At 40.8% G+C, this 27,391-nt stretch overlaps 1 protein-coding gene across 1 annotated transcript; it reads right to left on the bottom strand.

The window, feature by feature from the left end:
- Positions 1-22,591: 22,591 nt before the first annotated feature.
- On the bottom strand, positions 22,592-27,088 carry SEC61B (Sec61 beta subunit; the record flags this gene model as incomplete). Its single annotated transcript, XM_009578481.1, has 2 exons — positions 22,592-22,927; positions 26,987-27,088. Coding segments are annotated over 2 exons (190 nt in total), but the record flags the coding sequence as incomplete, so codon positions are not given.
- Between the last annotated feature and the right edge of the window lie 303 nt (positions 27,089-27,391).

The raw sequence follows: 27,391 nt of genomic DNA, 5'->3' as shown, positions 1-27,391 counted from the left end.
CAGTGCTGTCCATTCATCTGATGTACATGAGAAAAACATATCAAAGGGCCTTCAACAACACCTTTTAGCCTGACTGAAAGAACAAACCTATCAGTTTTTCTGGGAGAGAAAAGTAAGAATATACTGGAGAAAGAAACTCTTTTTAAATCTAAAAAGGAAGATATAAACCCTTTTTAGTGACTCATATGACTTAGAGCTGTAGAGACTTTTTAAAATAGTATTTGCAATTTCTGCAGGGAAGACTTTCAGAATAGCATCACTAAAAATACCCCAATGCCTTTAAAGATTTACTGTCCATGCCCAGAACTCTTCAAAAAAGTAGAATATGAAAATAATATAGATCCTACCAGAAAGCCATGCACCTACAAATCTTACAACCGGAGTGTACATGGGACGTGCAGAGGTCCATACGCTGCAGACCCCTTCTGCATGCCATGCAGTTTCTCTGCGTATGCAGTTCCCACTGGTGTCACACTTCACCCAGGGTACACAATGATGCTTCCAGCACACAGTAGGCATGTGTACTATTGGCTTGTTCTGATCTTCGCTAAATATTTGGAGCTGACTTTGGCTTGCTTCATGATTCAGGTGCAGCAGAAGGTATGAAATTTCTCATGATGGTGGGCTTCCTGTGTCTTGAGGCTATAGCAAGAGCAGCTGAATCAGCTATTGCAAATGTGCAGAAGGACAACACAAGCCTGATGAGACTCTCCTGAACCCAAGGGGCTTCTAGGGAACTCGGTTTATCCTGCAGGTTTCCTCAGTGGAATATCCGCTCCTCGGGAGAGATGAGCTGCAGAGCCACCGGCTCTCTTTGGGAGAACTCATTTCACGTTCCTAGGTGGAGCTGTTCTGCCCCCGCATGGCAGGTCACTAGCAGAGCATGGAACCAGACCTCGGCTTCACACAGACAAACCCACCATCTCATTGCAAAGCATGCCAAAGATTTTATGCCCATGGAAGGGACCTGGGTTGGTGTTCGGAGCATCGTATTCTGTTACAATTGCACATGCCAGAAAATTGCAGGAGCAAGGCAGCTGAAGGGAGTCCATAAAAAATTAATGGCTGACATAAATATCGACCTCCGAACAAAGAATGGTCAGAAGTGAAAATGCAATAGAAGTGAAAATTGTGACTTATTACAGGCTTTGTGACAGGTTCTCATTTGGAATACTGATTTTAAAAGATGAGGAATTAAAGGCAGTTTTTAGACAGGATGCAAACTTGGCCTCTGGAAGCAGAGGCCAAAACTGTGTATAGGGTACGATTGGGAAGGAGGTCCCTGATGATGTTAACTGCTTCATAGATGCAAAGAGTGAGATACAGAGCCAGGTGCTGGAGAAGAATGAAGTAGAAAGTTTCTGTGGAGGAATCCAGACAGCCTTTGAGAAGAAGAGGAAGACTATGTCAGTAGAGAGAATTAACACACAAAGCATGGGAAGTTCAGAGGAGCATGGTGAAACGTTCCCATGAGAGAAGCCAGTTCGTCCCATTCCCCCCCCCAGGAGAGCCTAGGCAACACCAGCAGTCACTGAGAGCTAAACAGGGGCTTGGCTGCATTCAGCTGACTCTTCTGAGAGTGGGAAGAAGATCGTGACTGTTTCCTGACTACATTCAAACAAATGTATAGAGCTTTTATGTGGGCAGGGGCATCTGGTTTTCACACCATATGCTACTCCTTTTGGAGTATAAGTATATAGCTGAGTAAATGCAAGGGGATGTTTATATGATGAGCATGAAACAGTATGAAATGACACCAGAAGCCGGTAGTAATAAATAAATTTTGCTTTCCATCATGGGGCTCCAAATTCTCTTTACATTCTCCAAATGTAAACTTTACATTAATCCGCTTGATCTTAAATGAGATGGCACTTGGGCATGGATGGGGGAAAACAGTTATTTTTCAAGATTTGCCGGGAGTACACTTGTTACTTCCCAAACATCCAAAATGTCACAAACGAAACAAACAGAGAAATGAAACCAAAGTAAAACACACCAAAACCTCACAAAATTCCATCACATCCCAGTCGATGTTGTCTCCCTGCAGTGTTTATCACCAAAGATGCCTTACTTATTGATGCTATATTCACTAGCAAGGTGGCCTCTTGCCATCCCACGTAGGGAAGCTGTGACCAAGCAACTAAACATTATTCTCCAAAAAAACCTGAAAAATCAAATATTGTAAGTGGTGCAGAAGTGCAGAATTTAAGAGGGCACCACGGGCTTTATTAACCCCCAGTGCTGTGGGATCCTTTCTGTCTTGAAAAGGTTTCCATCAAAACCCTTCTTACAGGTAACACAATAAGGAACAGAACAGGCTATTAGTAAACAAAAGGATAAAGAATAAAGATGAAACAATTTCACTGCCTCTGGTGACTGACTTTATTAATTGTAGTCTGGGAGGAAAGATGGTCAAAAATAATAGACTACTGAAGACAAAGGTAAAGCATCTGCCAAAAAGAGGTTGCATGTCTCAGACTGAAACCTGTGTGTGTCGGTGTGTATATATTATTAGCTACCAGTTTCTGCTGTTTTCAGTGAATTTCATACTAACCTTACCTCCCAAGGAATGAAAGAATTGTTAAAAAATGAATATTTTCCTGGAAGAAGCTTGAGGAAAGAGCTTGAGGTGTATTGGTGCACATCCAAACTAGTTCTTATCCGTTGTTAAGAGTATAGATGGTGCCAAATAATACTGCCAGTACAGGGAAAAGGCACACGTACAACTAGCATGATGAATTTTCTTGACATGAAAACTTTGAAGAAAGTTGCCCAGCAGAGAAAGACTGAAAAGGTGCCAAACATGATGCAAGCATAAAGGCAGGACACAGTGCAACCATGTAGAGAAAGTGATAGAAGGGTCTGTTTCTAGCCGGGGGAAAGGTCTGTGATGGATTAATTAGTAGTTGGTGGACGTTTGCCATTCAAAGCCATGCTAACAACTCTCAATCAGACCTAAATTTCAGAGTTTCCACAGAGAAACATGTCAATATTGATGCCCAATGGATTTAGGAAGTACACATAAATACCTGATGTATCATGTATGCACATACATACATATGTATTTCTGTGAACACACATCCATATATTTAGGAGTACAAATGCAGAGCCACCGATACATATTTATGTGATTACACATGGATGTAGTTATATGGTGGTTTTACATCTGGATCTGTAACTACTGATAAAATTTTGAACAGTATAAAAATACTGATATACATTGGAGATTTCTTTCTATATCCAGAAGAAATAGGAAATATGTACATGAGATAAAGCTGTGTGTAAAGATCTGGCAGCCTGACACACTGAGTAGGCCTGTGCTCTCACTGAAGGTTGGGGCTGCATTAATGTTAGTTTCCTTTCAACCATGACAGGGAAGGAGGAGGGAGGTCTGGAAAGCACCATCTGCTTTTCCAGATTGCTGTTAATCTGCCAATAATTCATATTGGATATAAAGAATTAATGCTATGGGAGAACGTTAAAAATATACAAAGCCTTCATCTTCAGCATATGGAGCAAAGACCAGCAAAGAACAGGCATCAGGTTGTCCTCATGGGCCAGAAGGGTGGAGAAGCCTCAGAAATTCGTCTTGTGGGAAAAGAGAATGAAAACACAGACAGGTGTGGAAGAGGAAGGGGATATTCCTCTGATAATCACAGAAAGAGACCTGGAAGTCAACAAAAAAAGCTTTGCAAAGAACATTTTAAGGTTGGACAAGCAACACTGGAGAAACAGGGCCCAGGCCCAGGCATGCATCGGAATGAATGAAATCCTGGCTTTGGGGAACGTGCAGGCAATGCTTCGTAAGCCTGCGATGGCTTCTGTGAGAACACACGCTGGAAACAGCCACAAGCAAAAGGTCACACGAAGGGAGCCTGAAGTCACTTGGAAAGGGTGGCAGGGTGGCGTCAGTGAGAAAGCAAAGCTTGGGGTGATACATCTGAGGTGAAACACTAATCCTGCAACAGTTGACTGTGGTTTTTACATTGACCAGAAAAGGTCGACATATGGTGTGCTGGGAAAACTGCCAGCAGAAGTGCTGCTATTTTTCGAATGTTTTTAATATAAATTTCAACCTTTTCTTTTATCTATGCAGCTCTCTTAGAGAAAAGAGTGCTGGTTACTACAAGGAGTGATGTCTGCTTCTTATGGCTCCTCTGAAGACGTAGGCTGAGTAGGAGTGAACTACATACAGGTGATAATTCACTGAAAGAGGGCTGTTTTGTTCCATACGTGGAATTCCAGCACGACGTGGGCATGGGAACCTCTGACTGTACCTATCCAAGTAAACCCCTGAACAGGGTGTGGGCACGGGCCTGAGCACTGACAAGCAATCAGCCTTACCACGAAAGCGACAGCATGGTTTCTAGCACAGCTTTGGCCCAGGCCAAATGTCATCGCTGATCTCAAGTAACGCTTCAAGAGCTGATGCAAGCCAACAGCCATGCTGGATGCACCCTGCCTCTCTGATGGGGAGGATGGGTTAAGAGACTCTAGCTTTACAAACATGACCTCAGCCATGCCTGTTGGACCCAGGATCAGAGAGCAATCCCTAGCCCACATTATTTAGCAATGCAGATACAGCCTTTGAGTCCTCACTCCATCTATTCGTATGTGCCTCTATACTTTGCTCCTATGGCCTTCACACAATGACACACTGCTCTCTTCGGAGCAATCTGCCAGTTCCAGCACTTGAAACCAACCAATACAAACAAGGATGAAGGCTTTTGCATCAGCAAACGTGGTATTTTGGATCCATCCTTCTGACCCTCCCCATTCAAGGTGGTAGAGGAGCTTTACAGAGGTGAATAAATAAACTTCCAAAGCTATTGCCTTTGCAGTCCTGGGTGTCCTGTGCAGTGTGAAATTGTCTTGTGACAACAACATTTAAATTTCACACCAGAAGCGAAAGGACTTATCTACTCTGACACGAGGAAAATAAAATCACCCGCCTCTCTGAGGACAGAAAGCTGGTGCAGCAACATAAGTGATCTGGCAGTTCTTGCATAAACAGGAAGGGAAGAATTCCACAAATTTGCTGACATGTGGTCTTTATTTTCAGAGTTGTTTGATTGACGAGTGACTGTGAAGGGGTGCTGTGTACGGGAAGCTCTGCTGATGGGCCTCGTGATCCAAAGCTGGAAGGAGCCCTAGACTGATATCATTGCTACCTGATGACAATTTTCTGGCTCTGGGGGGTATTTCTTCTGTCAGACATACTGGATTCTGAGTGCCATCTCCCCTTCATTTCATGTGTCTTTTTTTTCTCTTTTTTTTCTTTCCTTCTCCTCTGAGTTTTCTTACAGTATAAAACGTGTGAATGGGTATGGGTTGTAGTCTGAAATCATGAATGTGGTGTCTCTCTTTCACTCTAATTTTTACAATCGTTGCTTTACACACAGTAAAAACTACCAGTAAAACAACTTGTTTTATTCTCCTCTCTGGTAAGCTTAAGCTGCATGTTGAGAACTTCTTGAAAGTTCAGCCTTTGTGAAAATACTACAAAAGGAGTAGGGGCCAGAGCCTAATGCCACAACACCCTAAGACCCTCCACCAGTAAAAGCACAGACTAATGACTCACTTTTCAGAAGCAGGACAGGGTTAGTAAATAGTAAAATTTTTGGATGAAATAACATAGCTGGAAATAAAACCCAAGCGAGATTTTGGACACACAAGCCCTTTAGGAGGTCCTTTACCATTATGTATTTATGGTTTAAAGCTTTAGTATTCTAGATATTAGCCTTAATTTCCACAGATGCACAATGAATTTTAAGGGAAAAAACTCAGCACATTAAATAATGTTCAGTTTACCCGTGACATGCAAAGCACAAATTCCAGGAATTACACTTCTGGCTATATGAAATGCACTTACATTCCATGTGTCCAAAGTATATGTTGTTTAACTTAGTGGTTTGTTTTAAGAAAAGAAAATGAAAGACATCATTGGTATAGCTGCTTAATGTTTTATTCCTGGCTGGGTATTTGGACTAGGAAAACAACAGCTTTTCTTTTGGCTGTTAGTGTTTAATTATTCAATGTTAACAGCCAAGAAGTAAGCTGTTAGCCCTCTTCCTCTTCTTCAACGTTAGTGGGTCTAAATCTGTCCTTCACACATATGAAGAACAATTTGAATTGTAGGGATTGCATTTTGGCCTCACAGGAAACAGCCTATGGCTTATAATATTTCCTTTTAATATCAGTGTGGTTTGTTCTCCATTCTTTTAAAACAACAGAGTAGCAGCTTCATTTCCTCTGTCTTTGATGCTCTCCATTAAACACCATCGCAAACCCTTCTCCTTCACAGACCTGCTCCCAAACTAAGCTCTCTTGGTACAACTTCTAAAATGTAATTACTATTCTACCCAAATCACTGTACCCGCTGCTAGACAAAGTAAATAAGCTCTAAATATGGTGAGTTTCCTCCTGCTTCCCGAGAAGTCTCAACAGCACTCACAAGGTCTAACTAGATTAACTCTAGAAGCATTTAAAAGTTTCCTTGAAAGATGGCAGATCGTGGTATCAGAGGATGATGACTGCTTGACTCATCCCCAAATAATATCTTATAAAGTAAACCACATATTCACTATATTTGGGTCAAGTGCGTGAAGGCCAAATCCAGTAGTGTCATCTTCAGCAGCGTTCAAGCTCTCTTCTCCTAAAGACTCGAAAAAGTCACACATCTTGCCTCTCTTCTCTTTGGCGGTGGGCTTTCCTTCCCAGTGCCCCTCTGGGTCTTAACGATGATAGCTTCAGTGTAGGGGGAGGGAAACAGTGAGCTATCAGTATTCAAGTCTTTCACCAGTATGATCTTGATGGTTTTTCCCTCCTCAACTTAGGATCTGCTCGGAGTCCTTTCTACATGTTTTCTAACACGCTCTGCACCTTGGTCTTTCTTCACTCATCTCCAACTCTATGTTACACATGTACTTACTACATACGGTGTGTATTACATATGTCGGATACTTAGTATTTGTTCTCTTTGGTATTCCTAAGTGGTTTTACCCAGCTCTAAAGGTTGCCTTCCTTCGATCACTAGTACGCGACCTCTGTGAGCTGTTCATAGCCCTGGGGCCTCTGGTATCATCTTGACCCTGTACTCTCAAGGTGTTTTATTCTAGGATCAGTCATACACAGCTCATTCTACAGAGAATAAATACTTGTTACTAGTATCTTCTAGTTACAAAAAATATATAAGAATAGGTGTTAGACCACATAGTTGTACAAAGCTGATCAAAAGCTAAAACAAAGTAAGTAATAGTTACCTGGTCATTAGACAATCACTATTACAGGTAAACAAGCTAAAAGAGATCTGCAGGCAGGCCAAGACAAGTCCATACAAAGCCTGACAGGTCCAGAGGCCTCCGTTGTTAACTTCAGACAAAGCCTGTGGCCGCTTACAATAAATGGCAACACCATATCTACTGGGCTACAAGGCTACAGCTTTTCCTTGAACACTGACCTTACTGAAAGTCTACAGCAGAAAAGTCTCTAGTCAAATTCTGAGTTTGAAAAAACCTCTCAAGAATTTATGTCTTCAGATCAGAAGTGGATCTCTGGCAAGTGGTGGGGACTGTGATGGAAACCCTTTCTCTCCAAGAGCAGATATTCAATTCAGACTAGATTAGAAGGGACTAGATTTCATTACTCATCAGTCAGTCTCTACAACAAATGTCTGAATTACAAATTTGCCATTGTACAGGAAACAAACAGGCATTTTTATTCATTGCAAAAGAAGAGGAAAACTGAAGATTTCATGGCTGTGAAGAGCACTGTAACACCCTCTTTGGTCCAAATGAAAGCTTACTTCTCACCAAAATGAAGCGATCGTACTCCTGAAAGGTGCTCACTGCTCCCTCTCTAGCTCAAAATCCAGGAATAAACAGCATATGTGAGTCTCCAGGACAGTCAACATAATCCTCAGTCTCTGCCTGCATATCCAAACACAAATGCAGATTTAGGCTGAGGCTCACTGTCTCTGACCTCTCTCTCCATTTCAATGTGTGTGTTACTTTGAAAAAAATGGTTGTTACTGATTATGTAATGATAATAAAAAGACACCTATGAAATCCATACAACTCTTAGCTTAGCCTTTACTCTTTTATGTGTTTTTCTTGTGAGGTTCTCTTACATCAAGCCAGAAATTACTATCAGACATGGAATCTCATAGCTCATGGAAGAGGCAATGTGACCTTTACTCCTATTACCTTCCAAAAATATGTGAGATTTTAATTCCATCCTAACATACTTCATGTTATTTCCAGGCACCGTCAACACCGCCATTCTTGTTTACCTCTATGCAGAGTCATTCTGGAATTTGGTGAAGAAACTTCCAGTTGATGACGTTGTGTAGAGGGGTGTTAATCAGGAACCACTGAGCTAAGCCCTCTACAAACAGACGGAATGCAATCCTGGACCACAAAGACTGACTTCCAGATCCACTCTGGATATTTTAGCAAACATTCTCATGTTCTGAGTCTACAATGTGTAGAAAAGAGGAGGCCCAATTTGTTAGGACTGTATCTTTTGTTTGCAACCCATCAACCACATCGATTTGGGCTACTCATCTTGAAAGAAAGGGAACAGGACAAAAAATAGTAATCATACCTGCAGAATTTTTCAAAAACCAAAATTCCCCAAACCAGTTAAGATTTCCCGTCTGTCCTGTGTAGTGTAAGCATTGCAAAAGCAAGGACACTTGCTTACAGATACAAAACAGATTGGAAGGACCCTACCTTTGTGATTGAAGAATGTCTCCACCTTTTAAACACTGGAAGTTGTTATTGATTTCCCCACCAGATGGAGTAGCATGTACAGTTTTGATGATTCCTGCAGACATGTGATTTATTTATTTGGAGTGCATACTGTATTCTTAGCTAATATAATGGAACTATCTCTACCTGGTTCAGTAAATCAAAAATTCAAGCTCCAAAGACTGAATAAAATCACAGATAAAACTAAGAATCTTCTTTCTCTCCACAACTCTCCAAGACCTTTGATAATCTGAAGTAGGCTTTTATTGAGGTTCTGCTCACCCTCAGCTCTTTACCTCAACTACTGTCCAGCAGAAATATCCCAAGTTTCAGAGGATGCAGATATTCAAGTCAGCATCAGCAAAGCTCCACAAGATTCATATGGTCATAGGATAATTCAGGTTGGAAGAGACCTTGAAAGGTCACCTAGTGCAACCCCCTGTTACCTACAACTCAAAGGTGGGTCACCTATGAGATCAGACCAGGCTTCCCAGGGCTTTATCCATCGGGTCTTGAAAACATCCAAGGGAGGAGACTGCACAACCACTCTGGGCAACCTGCTCCAATGCTTGACTGTACTTACGGTGAAAAGGTTTCTCCTTATATCCAACCTCTCTCGTTTCAGTTTATGCCCATTGTTTCTCGTCCTCCTGCCACGTACTGCTGTGAAAAGCCTGCCTTCAACTTCTTCATGACCTCTGTGCAGGTATAGGAAGGCTGCTATCAAGCCTCCCGTTCTCCAGGCTACACAGGTCCAGTTCCCTCAGCATGCCCTTACAGAGCACGTGTTCCAGCCCCTGACCACCTCTGCTGGATTTCCTCCAGTTTATCACTGTCTCTCCCATATTAAGGGCGCTCAAACCTGGACACAGCCCATCTCTGCTGTAAACTGACGTGTTGTGCCGCCACTCTCCTGTGTTTTCTACTACGGACAACTCATGCACGGGCTAACTCATATTAGATGGATTTTATACTTTTCTGTCAAGTGTACAGCATTATGTAGAGGAATATTTGTAACTTAAGGACCCCGGAAATCCTGAATTCTAGCCTGGCCTGTGTCACTGAATTGCTGTGAGGAGAGGATTAAATTCTTCAATTTCCACACTGCTTCCAGGCAAGGACAGCATACATCTCACAGGAAACATATATACAAAGTTCACCCCAACTCAGCAAGTCTGACTCGAGACAAACACTATTCTTTCTTCATTAATGTGACGAAAGAACACAACCCCTAATGCCTTGGGATCCATTTCAGAAGCAGGTGTGATAGGGTGGGACCTACCCAACGCTTTCATGTCAAGCTGTATTTTTCCTGGAAAAAGGCAGAATGACGCAGAAACCCAGGCAGCGCTTTCTGGCAACGAACAAAGGTGGGCACATACACAAAGAAATTGGAAGTGGGATTGATGCAGTGCAGAAATGAAAGCGGGGGCAAAGCACTGGCTTTGCTCAGATGTAAATGGCTTTATCCCACACACAGCAACAAAGAACAGGACCTGTGATTACTGCCCTTCTCAGCAAGCAAAAGGAGACAGTGCCTGTGCAAGACCAACCACAACCAAAGACCAAGACCAAGTCAGTTCTTCAATGAACTATACCCCATACACGAACTTGAGCTACATCTGAATGATGTATCTCCTACAAAGTAGCAACTGCAACTAGTCATACCAGGGGCTGAGCAGAAGCCGTACAATTGTTTAAAGCAGGAAAGGAGTTGAGGGATTAGTCTGGCCAAAACTTGAAGGCAGCAAACCGGGAGAATAAAGACATGATGGTGGTACTGCTTGTTACTAATAGCTAGTAAGTATTAGTGGCTCTTAGGAATGAATAATATCTCAGAGTATTATGTTTTCTTTACTATCTTATTTCAAGTCAAAATGTAGGTCTGCTTTTATTTTAAATTTACTTCCAGTTCTGAATAAGAGACAGTTGTCTTCTGATGCACCCTAACGGTCTCCCAGGGAGGCTCTGCTACAGCGGTTTTACCCAGCAGCGTCAAGTGAGGGTGAGAAGTGAAAAGTAAGAGGGGAAGCACTGCATGAAAGCTCTTCTGTCACGGCAGGTGCTGGAAATATTTAGCATGGGCACGCTAACTAGGCATTACAGTAACGCTTTCAAGTCTGGGATCTGATGGTGTTAAATGCACAGTGAAAAAATGAGACTCTGTATGTGAAAGTATTGCTTTGACTCTGTACATTTGCCGGTTTACAATAAAACAATCGAGTTACACCTGGAATGCCAAAAGCTACCATTTTAATCTGCCTTTGCAGCTTTTTCACAGCCAGGTACTTCACAAAGACACTTAGGATAAGATGAGATGCTGTGTTGGGAATGTATGCCAGTTTTTATAACAAGGTTCCTTGTCACCTGATCCATGAATTATCAATAGCAGTATTGTTCCCAACTTTAGCATTATCTGAAAGCCACTGTCTTACAGTAGACAGTGGGGGAACAGCTTCTGGAGCATTAATACAATTGTCTCACAGCACTTTTCTACTAAACATTGTGATTAGATGGCTTTTTAAGATATCAGCTTTTCATTACCTCAGCATTGTAGGGGCAAGGCAATACACTTCCTTACATCAATACCATCAATACTTCCTAAAGTACAGGCATATTTACATAGCCTGTGAATCAGCTACAAATTTTACTAAGCCTGGCATGACTCCACCTACAACCTCACTGCTAAAAGGTGTCTTTTTACATAGGGAGATAGCTAACTGCTGCACTTATCCCAGCGTAACTTCTCAGACAAGACATGGGAAGATCACATATCGTACATTATGGAGTTTGATCAGTTTATAAAATGCTTTTATGTTGCATTGCCTGCAAGAGCAGGGAAAGTGAACTTTGTGGCATCCGTGTTATTTTCTCACTCTAGGCTTTGATGTCTATATGGCAAAGGTGAGCCAGGTGTAAACATCCAGACATCGGCACCAAAACTCTCTGGAAAACATCCGTACTTCAGCCACTACGTGCGACCTGGCTGGTCAGCACTGGCAATTACCTGGGATTTCGTGAATAGGGTTCTTCCTCAAAACTTTTAGCACCTTGTCTACTTGAGAACGGGGAGAAGACCACTCAGCCCTGAGACTCTGGAGGGTCAAATGCTCTCAAGAGAAAGAATCAGGATTTTCATCCCAACAAACAACGAGCCTGCTGGAAGCTCTTTAGCCAGAGAGCAGGCGAGAGGGGACAGAGCCACTGGTAAAGTTATCTAAAGATCAGTGTCTGTGGAGACAAAGGGAAAAGGAGCTCTCCACCAAACAGAGCACTTGGGCACACAGATATCAGCTTGTAGTGGCTTTGACTCATTTTAGGGAGATATCCTAGAGACTGAACCCTTTTTTCTTGGCAAAGAAGTGCCTGGCAGAATGGTTACAGTTGTATTCCTAGAGCCCTTTTTCCTTTCAGAGAATTAGTTCGAGGGAAGAAAGAATAAAGGGCGAGTACATGTTTAGAAGTTTTCTTCCTTCTACTGGGATCATTGGGAATGCTGAGAGGAAATTCAGAAAAGCACACTTTTTTACTGAAATCATCCCAGAAATTAACTTTTATGTGTTGTTCTGGCCACCTAGTGCATGTTGTAGGCATCTTCTAGGATTGCCTGTGTGAGACCTACACATAACAGAAATGGTGTAGGCTATTGAGAAGTAAGAACTTTATATAAATCGGTTTATGAGCCAGCAGATAGATCTGAATGCACAGGTGGTGAGTGAGAAATGAACAAGCAGAAGGCCTGGGAACAGTGCCTAATGAATTTTGGGAAGGCACTCTCAAGCACGTCTGAGTTTTCACTCGCATTCTCCATGCAAAATAGAGCATGGGGCTAGAACCTGCTCTTCTGTGAAATCCAGTATCTCAATGCCAGCCTTGCACACAAGCCCAGACATACCAGTTTTTTGTGAGGATGGCCAAAAACAGGGACAGGAGCTTAGAGTAAACCTGCAGTGATGCAGACTCATTCTCGTGCTCCTGGCAGGAAGGCAATTGGTCTCATTATTTGCATCTTCAGCAAGTTTGTGAGGACACCAAATTACAGAAAGTGGTAGCTAGGCTGGAGAATAGCACTGCGATCTGAGGGACCTTAGCAGTATGGAAAAATGAACCAACAAAAACCTCTTGAAGTTCAGGAAGGACAAATGTTAAGTCCTGAACCTTGGATGCAGCAACACCATGCAACAAGAGACAGCCTGACTCACCAGAGAACAACTCTGCAGAAAAGGACCTGGGTGTCCCAGTGGACAAGTGGAACATGAACCAGTAGCATGCCCTTGCAGCGATGAAGGCTAACCATATAGCAAGATGCACAAAGAGCATGTCAAGGGAAGTAATCCTAAAAATACTCCTTTATTTGACACTCATTTGGAATACTGTGCCTAGTTTTGTGCCCCCAGTACAAAAGAAACAATAACAAACTGGAGATTCTAGGAGGGGGCCACTTAGATGGTTGGGGGCTGGAGCACATGACATACAGGGACAGAGGCAACCAGGTTTGTTTAGCTCAAGAGGGCGAAGGGGGGAACGCTAGCTGCTGTCCTCACCTATCTAAGGTTAGGGAGTAGATGGAGCCAGAGTCCTCTCAGCAATGCACAGCAAAAGGATGGGACGCAATCACTGCAAGGTCAAACAAGGGAACTTCTAATTCGATATACGAAAAAAATCTTCACCAGAGAGTGGTTAAGCACAGGGACAGGTACCCAGAGAAACTCTAAAATCTCCCTCCTGGGAGATTTTCAGAATGCAATTGGACAAGGCCCTCAGCAACCTGATCAAGCTTTGATGCTTGCCCTGCTATGAGCAGGGGTCTGGACCGAGGATGTCCAGGAGTCCCTTCCAAAGTACATTTTGTTATGACTTATACCCATATTTCCAATATTATTTCACATTGTCTTTGCTACCTAGTGTTAAGTGCCGGTTCCAATTTGAATTTCCAGTTCATGGAAAATGTTGACATTTGGCAATTACTTTTCATTTTAATTTTGACCAAAGCAAAAATATTTTTTTTTTTTTAAATAATTGTTTTGAGAGTATAGAAAGTTAAGTGTATTGATTTAAAAATATATTTTTAATATTAAATTTTTGAAAAGGTCGTGAATTTATAATAATTTATAATAGCATCAGATTTTCATAAATGCTAACTTTGTTGTTTAGGAGGAAGACTTTTTTTTTGTACATGAACATGCTCTGGGGCAAGATGTGGCTTATTTCATTTCAATCTACCATATACTGTAAGTTGCAGCAAACCACCTCCTATCTTTTCATGGCTATTTATTGAGAATGTAGTAGAGACATGAAAAGCTGAGGCTATTGAACGTGAAAACATCCTTCATCAAGATGTTAATTAGCCGTTGATCTAAATAGCTTTTTTTAAGGAAGAAAACATCTTCTAGTCATCCTTTTGGACAGAACTGCTCCATCTTCCCTTAACACTTTGTGATTTCATAATTTCTCTACTTCTTGAAAGGGGTGGGGGGAGGTTTTCCTGCCAAGTCACTTCTGAAGGCTGCTTGGTTTCACCAAAACTGTTCTTGAGGTGTGCAGAGCTTATGATGTTGCCTTGCTGGCAGACCTTAGAGGTCAAGGAGGGAGCCATACTGCGCTGCAGCCAGATCTGGTGTGAGGCACCACAGCTTATGGCCGTTGCTCCATCTGAGTCTCAAGATCCATTGCTCGAAAGCATAAAACTATGCTGGAACCCAGTTCTTCCAGGGCCTGAGGGAACAGCTGCAAAAGAAGGGCAGCAAGGGACCGAGCTAAAGAAAGGGTCATAGTGCTGAAAGACCAGCTTCACTGAAGACACTACTTAAGCTGACTTAACAGGGCAGGTTTTGACCTGCTGCGCAGGAGCAAGTCGGCAGCGTTCACAATTTCCTCCTCCTGCTGGTACCTGGAGGTGAGAGGAATTTCCTAGTTACAGAATTGACTAGTTCCTCAAATAGTCTAATGCCATACAGACAAATACACATACATACTTTTCAACCCAGCTAACTAAAAAGTCAAAATGCTAGTACATTTGGTCAGAAGAAACCAGTGCTGAGCTTCTAGTACGGAACTACTTAGATTTGTCCTCAGGGTGTGCTGGATGCGTTTGCTGAAGTCTGCTGACAACAAAAGCATACAAACAACATCTCTGCTATCGATGGGGTATGGAGGAGGTGGAGCAGTGATTTCGGCTTCTGTCATTTGACTTCCTCCTCCTTCCATCCCAGGGGGTTGCCAGCACACCTACCCAAAGCTGCACTGCCCTTCCATGCACGGCCACCGCTAGCGACCCGTGCTCTACGCACCTACCTCTGGTATTTGGGCAGAAGTCCACCCCACAGGCAAGCTACAGATATATTCCCAAACATTATGGTATGGTACTTGTTTTACTGGTCTGTGAAGAAAAAGACTGAAAACATCACATGACATGCTAAGAAAGGCTGTGAGAGGTTCAAAAATACTCCAGTATTTCTGAATGTCAAGGTTGCATCTTAAGCTCCCAACATACTCACATTTCTAAAAACTTTCTGATGTCATCAGGTACAAGTATCATCTAACTTCTGAAGCGAACCTTTCTATCAGTCACTTGTGGCATATTTCCAAAGTGTAGAATCACAATTTTGCCAGGGACCCGGCTTCGACAGCATTATAGCATTAAGACCACACACACCATAAACTCTGTCACAATCTGCCCAGTGCCTGCAACTTCAGCCAAACATATTCTTGTTCCTGGTCTCTGTAACGCTCCAAATATAAAAAATTAAAAAATTAAAAAGGCAACCTTTTGGAGTAAGCACATTGTTTTACAGCTCATTCCTTACCTTAAGAACAAGGAGGGTCTATTTTTCTAATAAATTGAATTTAATCATAAGTATAGCTCCTCGGTATTCATTTCAGGTCTACAGTAAAGAGCAAGCTTAGAAAGTGAACAGCAAAAGCATTAAATTTCCTTTTTGACACAAACCCACAACTGCCTCATCCTCCTTACACAGATGCTTAGCAGCTTTCCCATTAGCTTCACTATGAGACAGTCAAGCCCATCACACACACACAAAAAGTTTGCTAACATTTCTCTAGGAGGTTTTCTTTTTATTCCTCATTGGTTACACAATTATTTTGATACAAGACTAAAACTAGTCAAAATTTATATCCATTCAATTTGGTTTTTTCCCACTGCATAGGGGTGACTCAGTTGCCGTATGTAGCACAAAACGCTGCCTAGCGATGGCAAGGCACTAAGAGATAGACTCTAACTCTGTGTTGGCACAACCAACATGAAGCAAGTTAAAAGGAAATGGTTCAGTGATACCCACGTAGGAAAAAAACACTCCAGCAGCATTAATAACTTATTTTCTTTTTTAAGTACTTTCCTGAATTGCCAATTATTTTTTCTTCAACGATCATGGTGCTGCTAAAATTTTTGCTCTTTGGAAAGTCTTTGTTGATGACTGTGACCTGCCAAGATTGACTTCATGAGGCTTTGGGGTTTCGTCACCCCTGTACGCTCTCAGATTATTTCATCACCAAAATGGAGTTAAAGATCTGTCAGCAGCAGCTGGGATGCAGGGTTGGATTTCACCTCAAACAATCTGGCACTTATAATGTTGACACATGCTCCAACTACTCTGTGTTGCTGTCCACAGTTCTTCAAGTGCCTGGAGCAACAGGCACCTACACAGCACCTTTTCACCTGACGCTAAAACAGGTTAGCAGAACTAAATCCTAGAAATGCAGGTTTGTCACCAGTGACTACAAAAGGCACACAACTATTAGCAGCTACATTGTGGAAATTTAAAGTAAACTCATCTAAAGTTAGATCTCACCTTAGAGAGGTGAGATTTCTGTGTTGTTCACACAGAGAAAAGGAGTTCAAGATACCCATCCTCAAGAAAAGCCAGGAAAAAGTGGGGAGAAAGGGCTATGACTGGATGAAGTAGTGGCGTTCCTTAAATATCAGGAAGGAACAGCTGGAGGTGGACTACCTTGCTTGGACACCAGGACAAATAAAAGACCTCGGTGCTTTCTGCAGAACATAGATCCTTTTGCAGAGAAGCTACACTGCCACAGCCACAACAGCCTAAACAACTGAGATACAAGGTTTGCTGCAAGAAGTGGTCCCCTCAAAGTGGTCAATCTTCATGCAGTGGTCCAAGACTAGAGGCCCTATCTGATGCTCTTCTGTTCTTGAGTTTGCCGTGGGGCAGAAAGTGGTTAGAAATAATTTCAGCTTGGAGGTGGAAAATATTCTTGAAAGCAGAACTAGCAAAACCATTTTTCTTCTTCCCACAGGTGTTGTGAGGTTCCTTCTCTGTTCAGAAACAGGAAGATAATCTCACTCCACAAACTCTTTCATTCAGTGAAGGCAATTCTATCATTAGATAATTTTGCATGCAGACAGCAGGGAGATTAGTATTATTTAATTCCACCTGGAATGGAGGAGAGAAAGGCTCTAATTATATTATCCAGCACTGTGAGTTCCTCCATGCATGAGTTTTCAACCTTCTATAAAGTTTTTTTTGTTTGTTTTTTAAATCATGCCCAAATGCCAGAAAAGGCGATTAAAAAAAGCTTTTCAGCAAGGAGCATGGAAACAACAATGGAACAAAATTAGAAAGCTAGGTCTAACAAGCCCCACAACTGCATCAGGTTCAGATTCACACTCAATTACAATAGTTTGGTCCTTCACAAACTTCTCAGCAGTTTGTATCATGCTGTTATGTTTTTTCCCTCACAGATATCTTCCTGAGGTGAGGAATACATATGCTCTCCTCCACTGATTACAACATATACTGTACTCTAACTGCATGGTACTTTTACGTAAGAAAGGAGTCGCATTACTTACCAGCCAATCCTGGGAATGTAAGGCAACATTGCTTTAGGTTCTTTTCATATTACCTTACCAGAAAAACAATCAGAACAGTAGGCTAATAAACCTGGAAGAAGGTCTCACAGAATGGTGTTTGGTAATAGATGTTGGGGATGCAGCCCCTCTGAAACTGGAGCATACTGACTGTAAATATAGTTCTATTTTGGAAGCATTTCACTAAGATAATGTCTTACCTCTGTATCATTTGTAAATATACTTGATACCTCCCTGTAGCATCAGAGGAGGAAAACAGGTCAGTATATTTACTCACTGATAAATGCTTGAACTAAAAAAAATCGCACTGAACTAGCTAGAATTTCACTTTGTTAATATTAAGACAAACAGCTCTTTGGAGGAGGCAGTGCATGAGAAGTTTTGCTTAGTTCTGTTTTATGAAATGATAGCATAACCTCAAAGAATTCCTCCATTTCTAGATGGTCAAAGAATCGCACACGCTATTCTGGAAGGCAACTGTGTGAAAAATCCTTCAAAATAAGAAACAAGAATAATTATTTGCCACCTGCAGCCACATGTGAGATAAAGGTGTCAAATCTGTGGTGATCCACATCTGAACTTGGATTTTGTCATAAGTAAAATGGGTCTGTTCTGTTCACTGTTGTTACTACCTGCCACATCTCTGCATCAGAGCATTATCCTACTACATGGCACAATTCAGTATAATCGGCAGCCTCCAGCGAAAGAGAGACAACTAGAATACAGAAGGAAGAAGAGAAGGTCACAATACATGTCAGGGATGAGGTGTACTCAGTAACTTCAGACCTGCTCTTGCTTTGCCTGGCTATCTTTTCACCAAGTTCTGAAATCAAAGCAGAAATCACAAATGCTATACAATTTTCCCCTCAATAAAAAAAAGCCAAAAGGCAGACAGTCCTTTCTTATAGCTCACATCCCAAGTTAAGAATCATTAACACTCTTAATATTTTGCTAACAATGCCAAGTCTACAAAACACAGCCTTCTATGAAACACATTTATATCAACAGCTAATATGAGGATGTCAGTGCAGCCTTATTACCAAAGCTGGAAGTATGTAACAAATAAGCCTTTGAAGAAAAAAGAGGCATCTCTTCTTCCAGACAAAAAAAAAAGGTAAATTTTTCTACCAAACCCCTCACAGAATCCATTAATATATTTATAAAATAATTTAACCATCACCACATGATCTCAGTTTAGCATCCACTCATCTCTAGCTGACACAGCTGAGGCAGAGAACACAAGCTGTTCTGTTTGTTTCTTTGCACTGCTGTCATGGTGCAGTCTAAGAAGGGTGTACCATCTTACACTTTCAGAGACACATCCTTTTGCATTTCTAAACTGACAAAGCGACCATACACGTATGCATGCATGTATCTTTAGAGATATATATTTATGCCTATAGTAAAGGCATTATAACTTACTGTGAGCAGTACTGAAGAGAACTTACACTAGTTTATGTTATGTCTGATAGGCTCAGAGAGCTTAAGAAACAGCTGGAGATAGATGAGACATCGGAAAGAGCTGACAGTTTCTTCTTGGAGGGTAAATTCAGAGTCTGATGTGATAAAAGAAAAAAATATCCTTCTGCTGCAAAAGAGCTGTGTATGTACAGGACAGTCATGAATTATGCACTTGAACAACTGCCCTTCCCCTTGGTCCCTTCAAGAATGAGAAACATTGTGAGTGATTATCACAGGCACAGTATTTATCGTGACATGATGGCAAAAGATGGGAGGAGTTCACATGCTATATGCACGCTACAAGAAAGGTTGGCCTGGATGTAACCAACTGGATACCAGTAAATAGTGAAGCCTAGAGGGAAAAAAAGCAAGAGATTGTTTTTGTGGACCAGAGCTGGCTTCTACACAAACAGCAAAAGGTAGTTCTGAAACATCAGAACTAATGAAGCCCACACACCTACAAATCCATTGCTTGTGGGTGATTGACTTCAATGTGCGAAAAGGTGCAAGAGCGAAGATCAAAGCTTTTCCTATCATAAAGGCATTTAAGAAGTCTCGCTCTCCCCCTATTCTCTCTAGGTAACAATTTAAAAGTGAGTGTCTTCTGCTCAGAGGGAACTTCTACAGTCTCCCTCTTGCACCAGCTACCTATTCCATCAAACCATTCCATCCAAGAATAGTGTCTTTCAGCTTCTACTCCTCTGTTAAATCGGACTGAAGTTGCCTCACATACTCAGATCTCTTGCTGGGGGAGGGAGGGAAAGCTTAAGTGACTCAGACGTACTCACATACAACAGGACAATTTCCTTATAAAACCCCTTCTTCACTTGAGGAACAATGGAGCCTGAGGTTGGAAATATTTTTTTAAGTCAAGAATAAATAAAATACATTCTAGTACTTTATCGTATCTTCTACGGAAATGGAATTTCTTCCAGATTTCCTGAACCTTTATTGTTAAGGAGACAAAGTAAAGATCTTTGAGGATCTAGAGCCTTCTGTAGCACTTAAGTAAATTATAAAGATATGTACAATTTCTGTAAGTTCAGCCAAGCTTTTATTTCAATCACATACAAGTAGGCATAAAAATCCAAAGTCTTACTAATTCCTAGTTGTCTGATATGAAGCTTTGCAAATTACCATCCTTTCTTCTTTTCCAGCTATTACAAAAGACTAGTTTTCTGTACTACAGATTAGCTATTGTTCATCAGCATGGCCATCATTTATTCACCCAGGCCAAACAGAATGTCACATTCATTATTAGCCAAACTTCTGGTACGTCTTTGCAACCTGCATTTCTTTATCTGTACTTCTGTGGAGCTGAAGTTTTGATAAACGTCGATTGCAAGAATCCACTACAGCTCCTGTACAAGAAATGCTAAAAATATGAGCATGAATATCTAACAATTTATGCTAATCATTAAAATGATCACAAATTGAAAACATACGATAGAGAAATTTGTCTTTTTATCATGTACAAGGAACATCAAACAAAGCTACAGATGTTTCAGCTAGCTGCATCCAACTAAAGTATCACTTCTTTCATGAATTAAAGCAGCAAGGTTTTTTTAAACCATAGGAAAGCTCACGCTTCCAAAATATAAAGCCAAGAAGGGACGGGAAGTAATTTGTGCAAAACTAGAGACATTAGACTCTTTGACAGTGTATGCAAAAATCTATGATACAGGCCATTCTAGAAAACAAAATACTTAATCAAGGACAGCACTGTCAAAATAGTCAACATTTTTATACTCAGTTGAATTAAACGTGGGCTGTGCAGCAGTAAGCCTTCCACCCCCACCCCCCCTTTTCTTTTTCTAAGTTCCTAGCTGATTTTGGTCTTTAGAAGCAGCAAGATACCAGACAAGCAAAAATATGCAGGGCTTTAAATGGAATTATTTGATGTGGCAAAACAGCTTTTAGGGACCGGAAGTGTTAGAAAACTGTATCATCAGGAGTAAAGAAGAGGTTACCTACTTAGATATTACTGTCATTCATTGTTTCTTTCCCTCACGCTATTTTAGAGTACATTACTCCCTTCCCTTTCAGTACCACAAACTAAGTCAGCAGCACAGTCTGTCCACGTGGTCAGTAGAACAACTGACTTGCATTTGGTCTTAGCATTTTCTTTCTTGCCTTAAAATGAAATCACTGACTGTACAGATTGTATTTTCTTGCTAGGCAAAGCATTTACATAAGAGATTCTTATCTCCACCTTTTGAAGTGGGGAGCTAATCCCCCTATTTGTTTTTACTTTCCTCCTATATGCATAGCGGTAAGTGATTTGTGGATCCTTTTCCCTTTGACACATGATTTATTGGGCTCAGTTTCCACCGCTTTAGTGTTGTATTCTGCTACCCTACTGCCTTTGAGTCACCAGAATTCCCTGTTCCTCAACTTTCAATCCTCTGAAAACATAACCCTCCTACCCTTATATTTTGTAAGACAATTTTCAGTTTCTGCTCCAAGTCTTCTATGTTTCCCTCTACATTTACACTAGGTATTATGGCATAAACACAGCTCAAAGCATTTACCCTTACAGCCCTGAGACCACATTCCTTATTCTTGTTTTTGTTCTGAAGAGTTTCTTCTTTTCAGAATTAATGCTACTTTAAGAATTGCTTTAAAGGAAGGTGGTGCATAAGAGAGGCTGCTTCTACAACATGTCAGCAGTCAACACTGGTATCAAGGCTGCATAACCAAGAATATTGTTTTCCCATTACAAGCTGATATTCAAACAGGAATCGTAACATGAACAACAGGCTAAATTAATTCTATCCAACTGTATGGAAAGGCCTGATTTGGTTATCTGAATCTCAAGACCACATCAGCAGTGAGAAACAACTGAAACGCTAATGCGCCAGTATGTATGTACCTTTAAAAAGAGAAGGAAGAGCTGTTTGACTGTTCAAAAGGAAAATAAAGAACAACACCCAGAAGGAAACTGGAGTGATTATCTGAAGAGCCACTTAGCTGTATCTCAGCCTGTTTGCATGTCCTGCTATTTAAAATGCAGCCATTGCTATTCCAGTCCTCCCATTCCATTTTCCTCCCTAAGTTTCTCCTGGACCTGCAGGAGAAACATGTCTTTGACAGCCATGCTATTATTCTTTTAAAAATCAGTTAGGTACCAGTTCACGTTGTTCCGCAAGTGCAGTCTGAAAAACAAGCATACTTATATACTTTTATGTATAATGAGCACTGAGTAAAGTTTAACTTGCATTTTGGAAATAAATGAAGTAAATCCAGCTATTTTTCTGGAGTTAACAAAAGATCATGAGCAGCTCAGCTGGTGTACTTCAGTTTTATTTCAACAAACATGTTTGTTACCTTCTCATGTTTGTGTGCCTGATTTTGCCTCTCCCATTCACAAAAAAAGATCTTCTGGCATAAAATTACATAGCAATGTACAGTATAGAAGAATATGGTTTGAACTGTTAAATGGCATTTACTCAGAAATATGGTTATATATTAAAACCACAACTATAATGTTTTAGTTGTGGTATGCTGGAATAGGAGCAAAAAATACAGTTAAGACTGTTTCTATTTCCATATACAACTTTTATTGCAATACCTGTATTCTAAGTGTACAGATACAAATATAAAATGACCCATGACAGACTTTAAACCTGCCCAAATAGCGAACTGAGAAATTCATTCGGTATTAGAGCCAAAGTTGACAGGACTTCAGCAGGTGATAGGAAGCTTCCCCAGTCTCTCTCCAAGAACAACCAGGATCCACCATATTTTTGGTCCAAGATGTACGCTTTAAGTTGGCAGCTGAGTCTATGAACGAGTGTATTTACCCCAGATGTGCAGCATAAACACAGAAGCAATAAAAAGAAGACTCATGACCAAAACTGGAACAGGCCCACTAAAAATAAAGAAAAAAAATGCATTAACATAAAAAAAAAACCTCTGCTTTGTCCAAAGGCCAGTCATTATGAGCCCAGTGAACTCATCAGTTCATAAACAATTGTACGAGAAAACTGTTATTCCATCCCCACAGAAATACTTTAAAGTACACAGAAATGAGACAGCCATCTCTATCAAAAACTGCTGCTGCCCCTATGTTTTTAAAGATACAGTTTTACACACCCTAAATGTTACATAACTATAAAGTACAATATAATAACAAAAACCCCACTTATTTAAAATATAATTAATGGTTCATTATTACTCATCATTGTGAAAACAATCTCTGGAAAATTATCATCTGTATTTACCACTCAGATAGCCACCTGAGCACAGATGTAGTCAGATACAAAAACCAACAGAGTCCTCTAGCGGCTAGCAAAATTTTGGCATAAAATTTGCATTAGCTGTTTCTTCAGAGGTTTTATTTCATTTGAAAACAATGGCAGCAGTGAGTGAGTGACGGGGACTTCTGTTTTCTTGAAAAAGATACACAAAATGTCAAAGTTAACTCCATCATTAAATCATTACCTAAAATGTATGAATTAACAAATTTAACTTTTTTCCTTCCCACTTCTATACATTGTTTAGAAAGTGTAGAGTGATGTTTTTAAAAAACAGTTTAATGTTAGTGTGCACGTTGTCAGACTAAATTAGCTGTTTCATGCTGTTCTGAGACACAACAATTAAGCGCGCTATTACACAATTACACGCACTCAACACTGCTTCATACCACTCACTTCATACAATCTTATTTCTGATTTTCAACCTGCCATTGGGAGAACACCATGAATTCTGTTATCCAGCCCGGATTATCCTCCAGGTTACTGTTTATAAGCAGGTAAATGTTACTTGAATACAAAGTGAAAAAGAAACGGAAAATGGATTGAAACAATTCACTAACATATTCTTCTATGAGATCATAGTCCATGTACTTCAAATGTTTGTAACTGTTATCTTACACTGAGTTTTAAAACTCAATTATTATCTATTATACTTAGACTTATTTGCGTATGGAGAACCCTGAACACAGACATAAAGCATTTAGCAAATTAACCAATGACAAAATGTGCAAAATAAAAGTCCGCACACAGTGACTACATAAGCAACCCCTATCAAGGGATATCTTTCACTAAGCAACAGAACGTAGTTCTCAATCCCCAGTGTTTTATACGTATTTGAAGTTTATGTCCTACATAATATAAATCATAATGATATCAGGTGCACAAAGCCCTCACACTGTATCTGAATTACTATTTAATTCATTTGAGTCTTTAGCAGCAGTAATACGTAAGCTACTCTTTGCCGAAGGCACACAGGAATAGAGGAGCACCACTAACCAGAACAGAGCAACATGTAAAAAAAACAGGGGGGATTGTTTGTGTTTGGTGTTTTTTTTTTTTTAAAACACGCAGATGACATCAGCTTTCCAACACTGACATGTATATCTCATTTCCTCCAGTCCCAAAGACAACCCGCTGAAACCCTGCAATTCTCCTCCATACACCTGAATCTTCTCAGCCCACCGCGCAGTTTAAATAAATAAATAAAAAACATGATTCAGGCACCTCTAAGATTTGGTACTGTACATTCTCAGAATGTCTTTCATAAGGCTGCATATTATACCACAAGGCCAATTTGATTCTCTATCATGGCTCCACAGGAAACACTGCCTATAGCTCTTTAAGCAAGAAAGCTCAAGACAAGATACAGGAACCACAGGTACCAAGTGCCACAGAAAGAGCAACAAGTTTGGGTTTAGTCTTCTTTTCAAAATAAGCGATGCTCGATCTGAGTTTTAAAAGAGAAAAATATCATATCCCTGTCTCAACCACATCCTCCACAGCTCCCTTTTGCTAATATTGTTTTTAAAGACATATATATTTTGTAGCATCCTGTACTATAGATAAATATACTTTCCTGAGGCGAATCAAACTTGCTTATTCAACATATTTATTATTTCTGATGGTGAGCAGACATTAAATACCTGAAGCATCAGAGGTATAATTATGCACAACATAAAATATAAAACTTTTGATCTAGAGCGGAATTCTCCTGGTCATAGCTAGCATGAAATAACCTGTGTTTTTATGTATTTTTTCATAGTAATTTTAAGAGCTTATCTTTTAAGCAACATGAGAAAACACAAAAAAACCCCACGACCAGGCTAAGCTTTTGCACTGGTTTATGCAGTACTGATCACAACCATTTTTAAAAACAACTTTGGCTGAAGCACTTTACTGAGGCAACCACAACCCCTCTATAACCCATTTTCATTTTCAAGCCTACTGAATAGGGCAGAGATCATAACAATTGGTTGCTATGGAAAAAACATACGTAGAAAAATACATGGAAAGCTGTAAGCAAGAAAGTTGCTCCCAAGCCATGGTTCAGAAAATGTCACATCTAGTGTGCAGGTGATTTGTAGAACTAACTCACTTCTACAGATTTGTTTCTTCCATTAATAGCCTGACCATATAGCTACCCATGGTAGCTTGCAAAAAAACCACTCCCAGTATTCCAAAACCTTAAAATTGGGAACCACTGTGTTGCAACACAAATAGAAGGGAAAAATCTATCTACTGACCTGCTTGTATTGAAGATTAGAACAACTGAGTGGCCATTCAACATCAACAGTGAAACCAAAGGATTCACAAGGAAGCTTACTGAAATTGGTAAAGCTGCTTTGAGAGCTTGTATCACAAGTCTATTGAAAAAAAAAAAAAAATCTACCTAATGGCAGAACACTTCTGGGTTTTCTCAGTTTGGTTTTATTCTTTTTTTTTAAATTCAGCCTTAGTAGGCCAAGCAACACAGAAGATAGTTCCCTTGCCTATCTGCATAGATTTGCTCTAGAACACTACTGTTGCTTATTGTCTTTTTCTGCTTATTGTCTTTTTCTTTTCTTTGCCTTATCTCCTCTCTGGATTCAGAATGGAGAAAGCAAGACCTGCAGTACCAGAACACCACTACTTTGATGGTTTGCTGTGCAGTTTTTGGTTTTCAAAGTGTCAAGCACATATGAAAATGAAAACATGTAAGACAACTTCAGAGGAAGGGTTACTCATGGAACAATCACTAATTAGACTATCACCAGCCCTTCCCCAAATGTTCTGTTCATGCAGCCAGCAGCAGCCCTCTTAAAGGGTTCCAAAATAAAATACTGATGGATTCTAGAAAAAAGAAGCAATAGGGACATCCCTGACTGTCTTGAGTCTCTTCAACCCAGTAAGAACAAGAGGCCGTGAAGCATGATTCTACAAGAAGCACAAACTCCCACTCAGGGTATGACTTAGCACGCACCCATCAGCTGAAATACACCTTCCACCTTTGTTAACCAAGTATTAGGCTGCAAAGCTCGTTTGGGAAACTGATCTGAATGACTCAAACTAGCCAAAAAGTAAAAACTTAGGCTCTCTTTACAGCTTAAGAGACACTATCACCAGATATTTGTCCATAATCTTGGAATATTCACCTTGTAAAAACAGAGACATGCAAGGTATCGGAATGCTATTCACTTTGCAAGCTTAGCTAAAATAATTTCTCTTCAGCTTTTTAATAAAAACACCTGAGATTCTGCAAGCATACCATATCAGTTATATTACGTTTTCAAGAGGGGGTGCAGGATCACAACATATCTATTAATAAAGAAAAACCAAAAGTTTTAATTAAAAGAGAACAAAAACATGCACACAGATGCCTAAATTCACTGTGACAAGTAATCTTTCCCAACTTCAAAGGGCTTGCTTGCAGTCTTCAAAGACCACTTAAGGTAAGTCTAGGCAATTACAAAATATAACTTGTACCTACCTTTTTAAAGCCACTGTAACTTTAAAAACTACCTCTCTGGGTTTACAGATTAAATATTTCATCCCAAATCTATCTAAGCAGCCACCAATTCAGCGTGTTTTCCCATGCAGACCAGAACATTGATCTCTCAATTCAAAGACTGAAAGATTACACAAGCAGGTGAACGACATAGCCCCCACGCCAGCCACCACCCACATATCCAACTTACACTTTGAGCCCTGGAGAGTCCTCAGTGTAGAATCGCCACATCCCACCAGTACCTGTGGAAGTAGCACGGCCTGCACTTCTTGTCCCACAGCTAGCATTCTTCCTTTAGGGGATAACAGCATGAAACAAAGACCACAATGCGTTAGCAGTCTGCCAGCTTCTAGCACTAAGCACCCCAAGAGACTCTGCAGAAGTAAGACACTTGCATCAGCCTATACAGCCAGGCAAGCAGAGGGCCCCAGCCTATGCAGCCGGGCAAGCAGAGAGCACGACGGCTGGCACAGCACCGCCTGGGGCTACAGCCAGGTGCACCGAGGACCGATGAGTTAGACCCACAGGAGCCCTGCCCGCACACCCCACGGAAGCGCACAGCTCAGCCCATTTCCACCGCCCCTCTGCCCTCCGC

This window comes from Fulmarus glacialis, unplaced genomic scaffold, assembly GCF_000690835.1.
Source record: "Fulmarus glacialis isolate BGI_N327 unplaced genomic scaffold, ASM69083v1 scaffold34145, whole genome shotgun sequence".
Lineage (NCBI taxonomy): Eukaryota > Metazoa > Chordata > Aves > Procellariiformes > Procellariidae > Fulmarus > Fulmarus glacialis.
The sequence above is the reverse complement of the archived record's forward strand: the minus strand, read 5'-3'. Positions and strand labels throughout refer to the sequence as shown.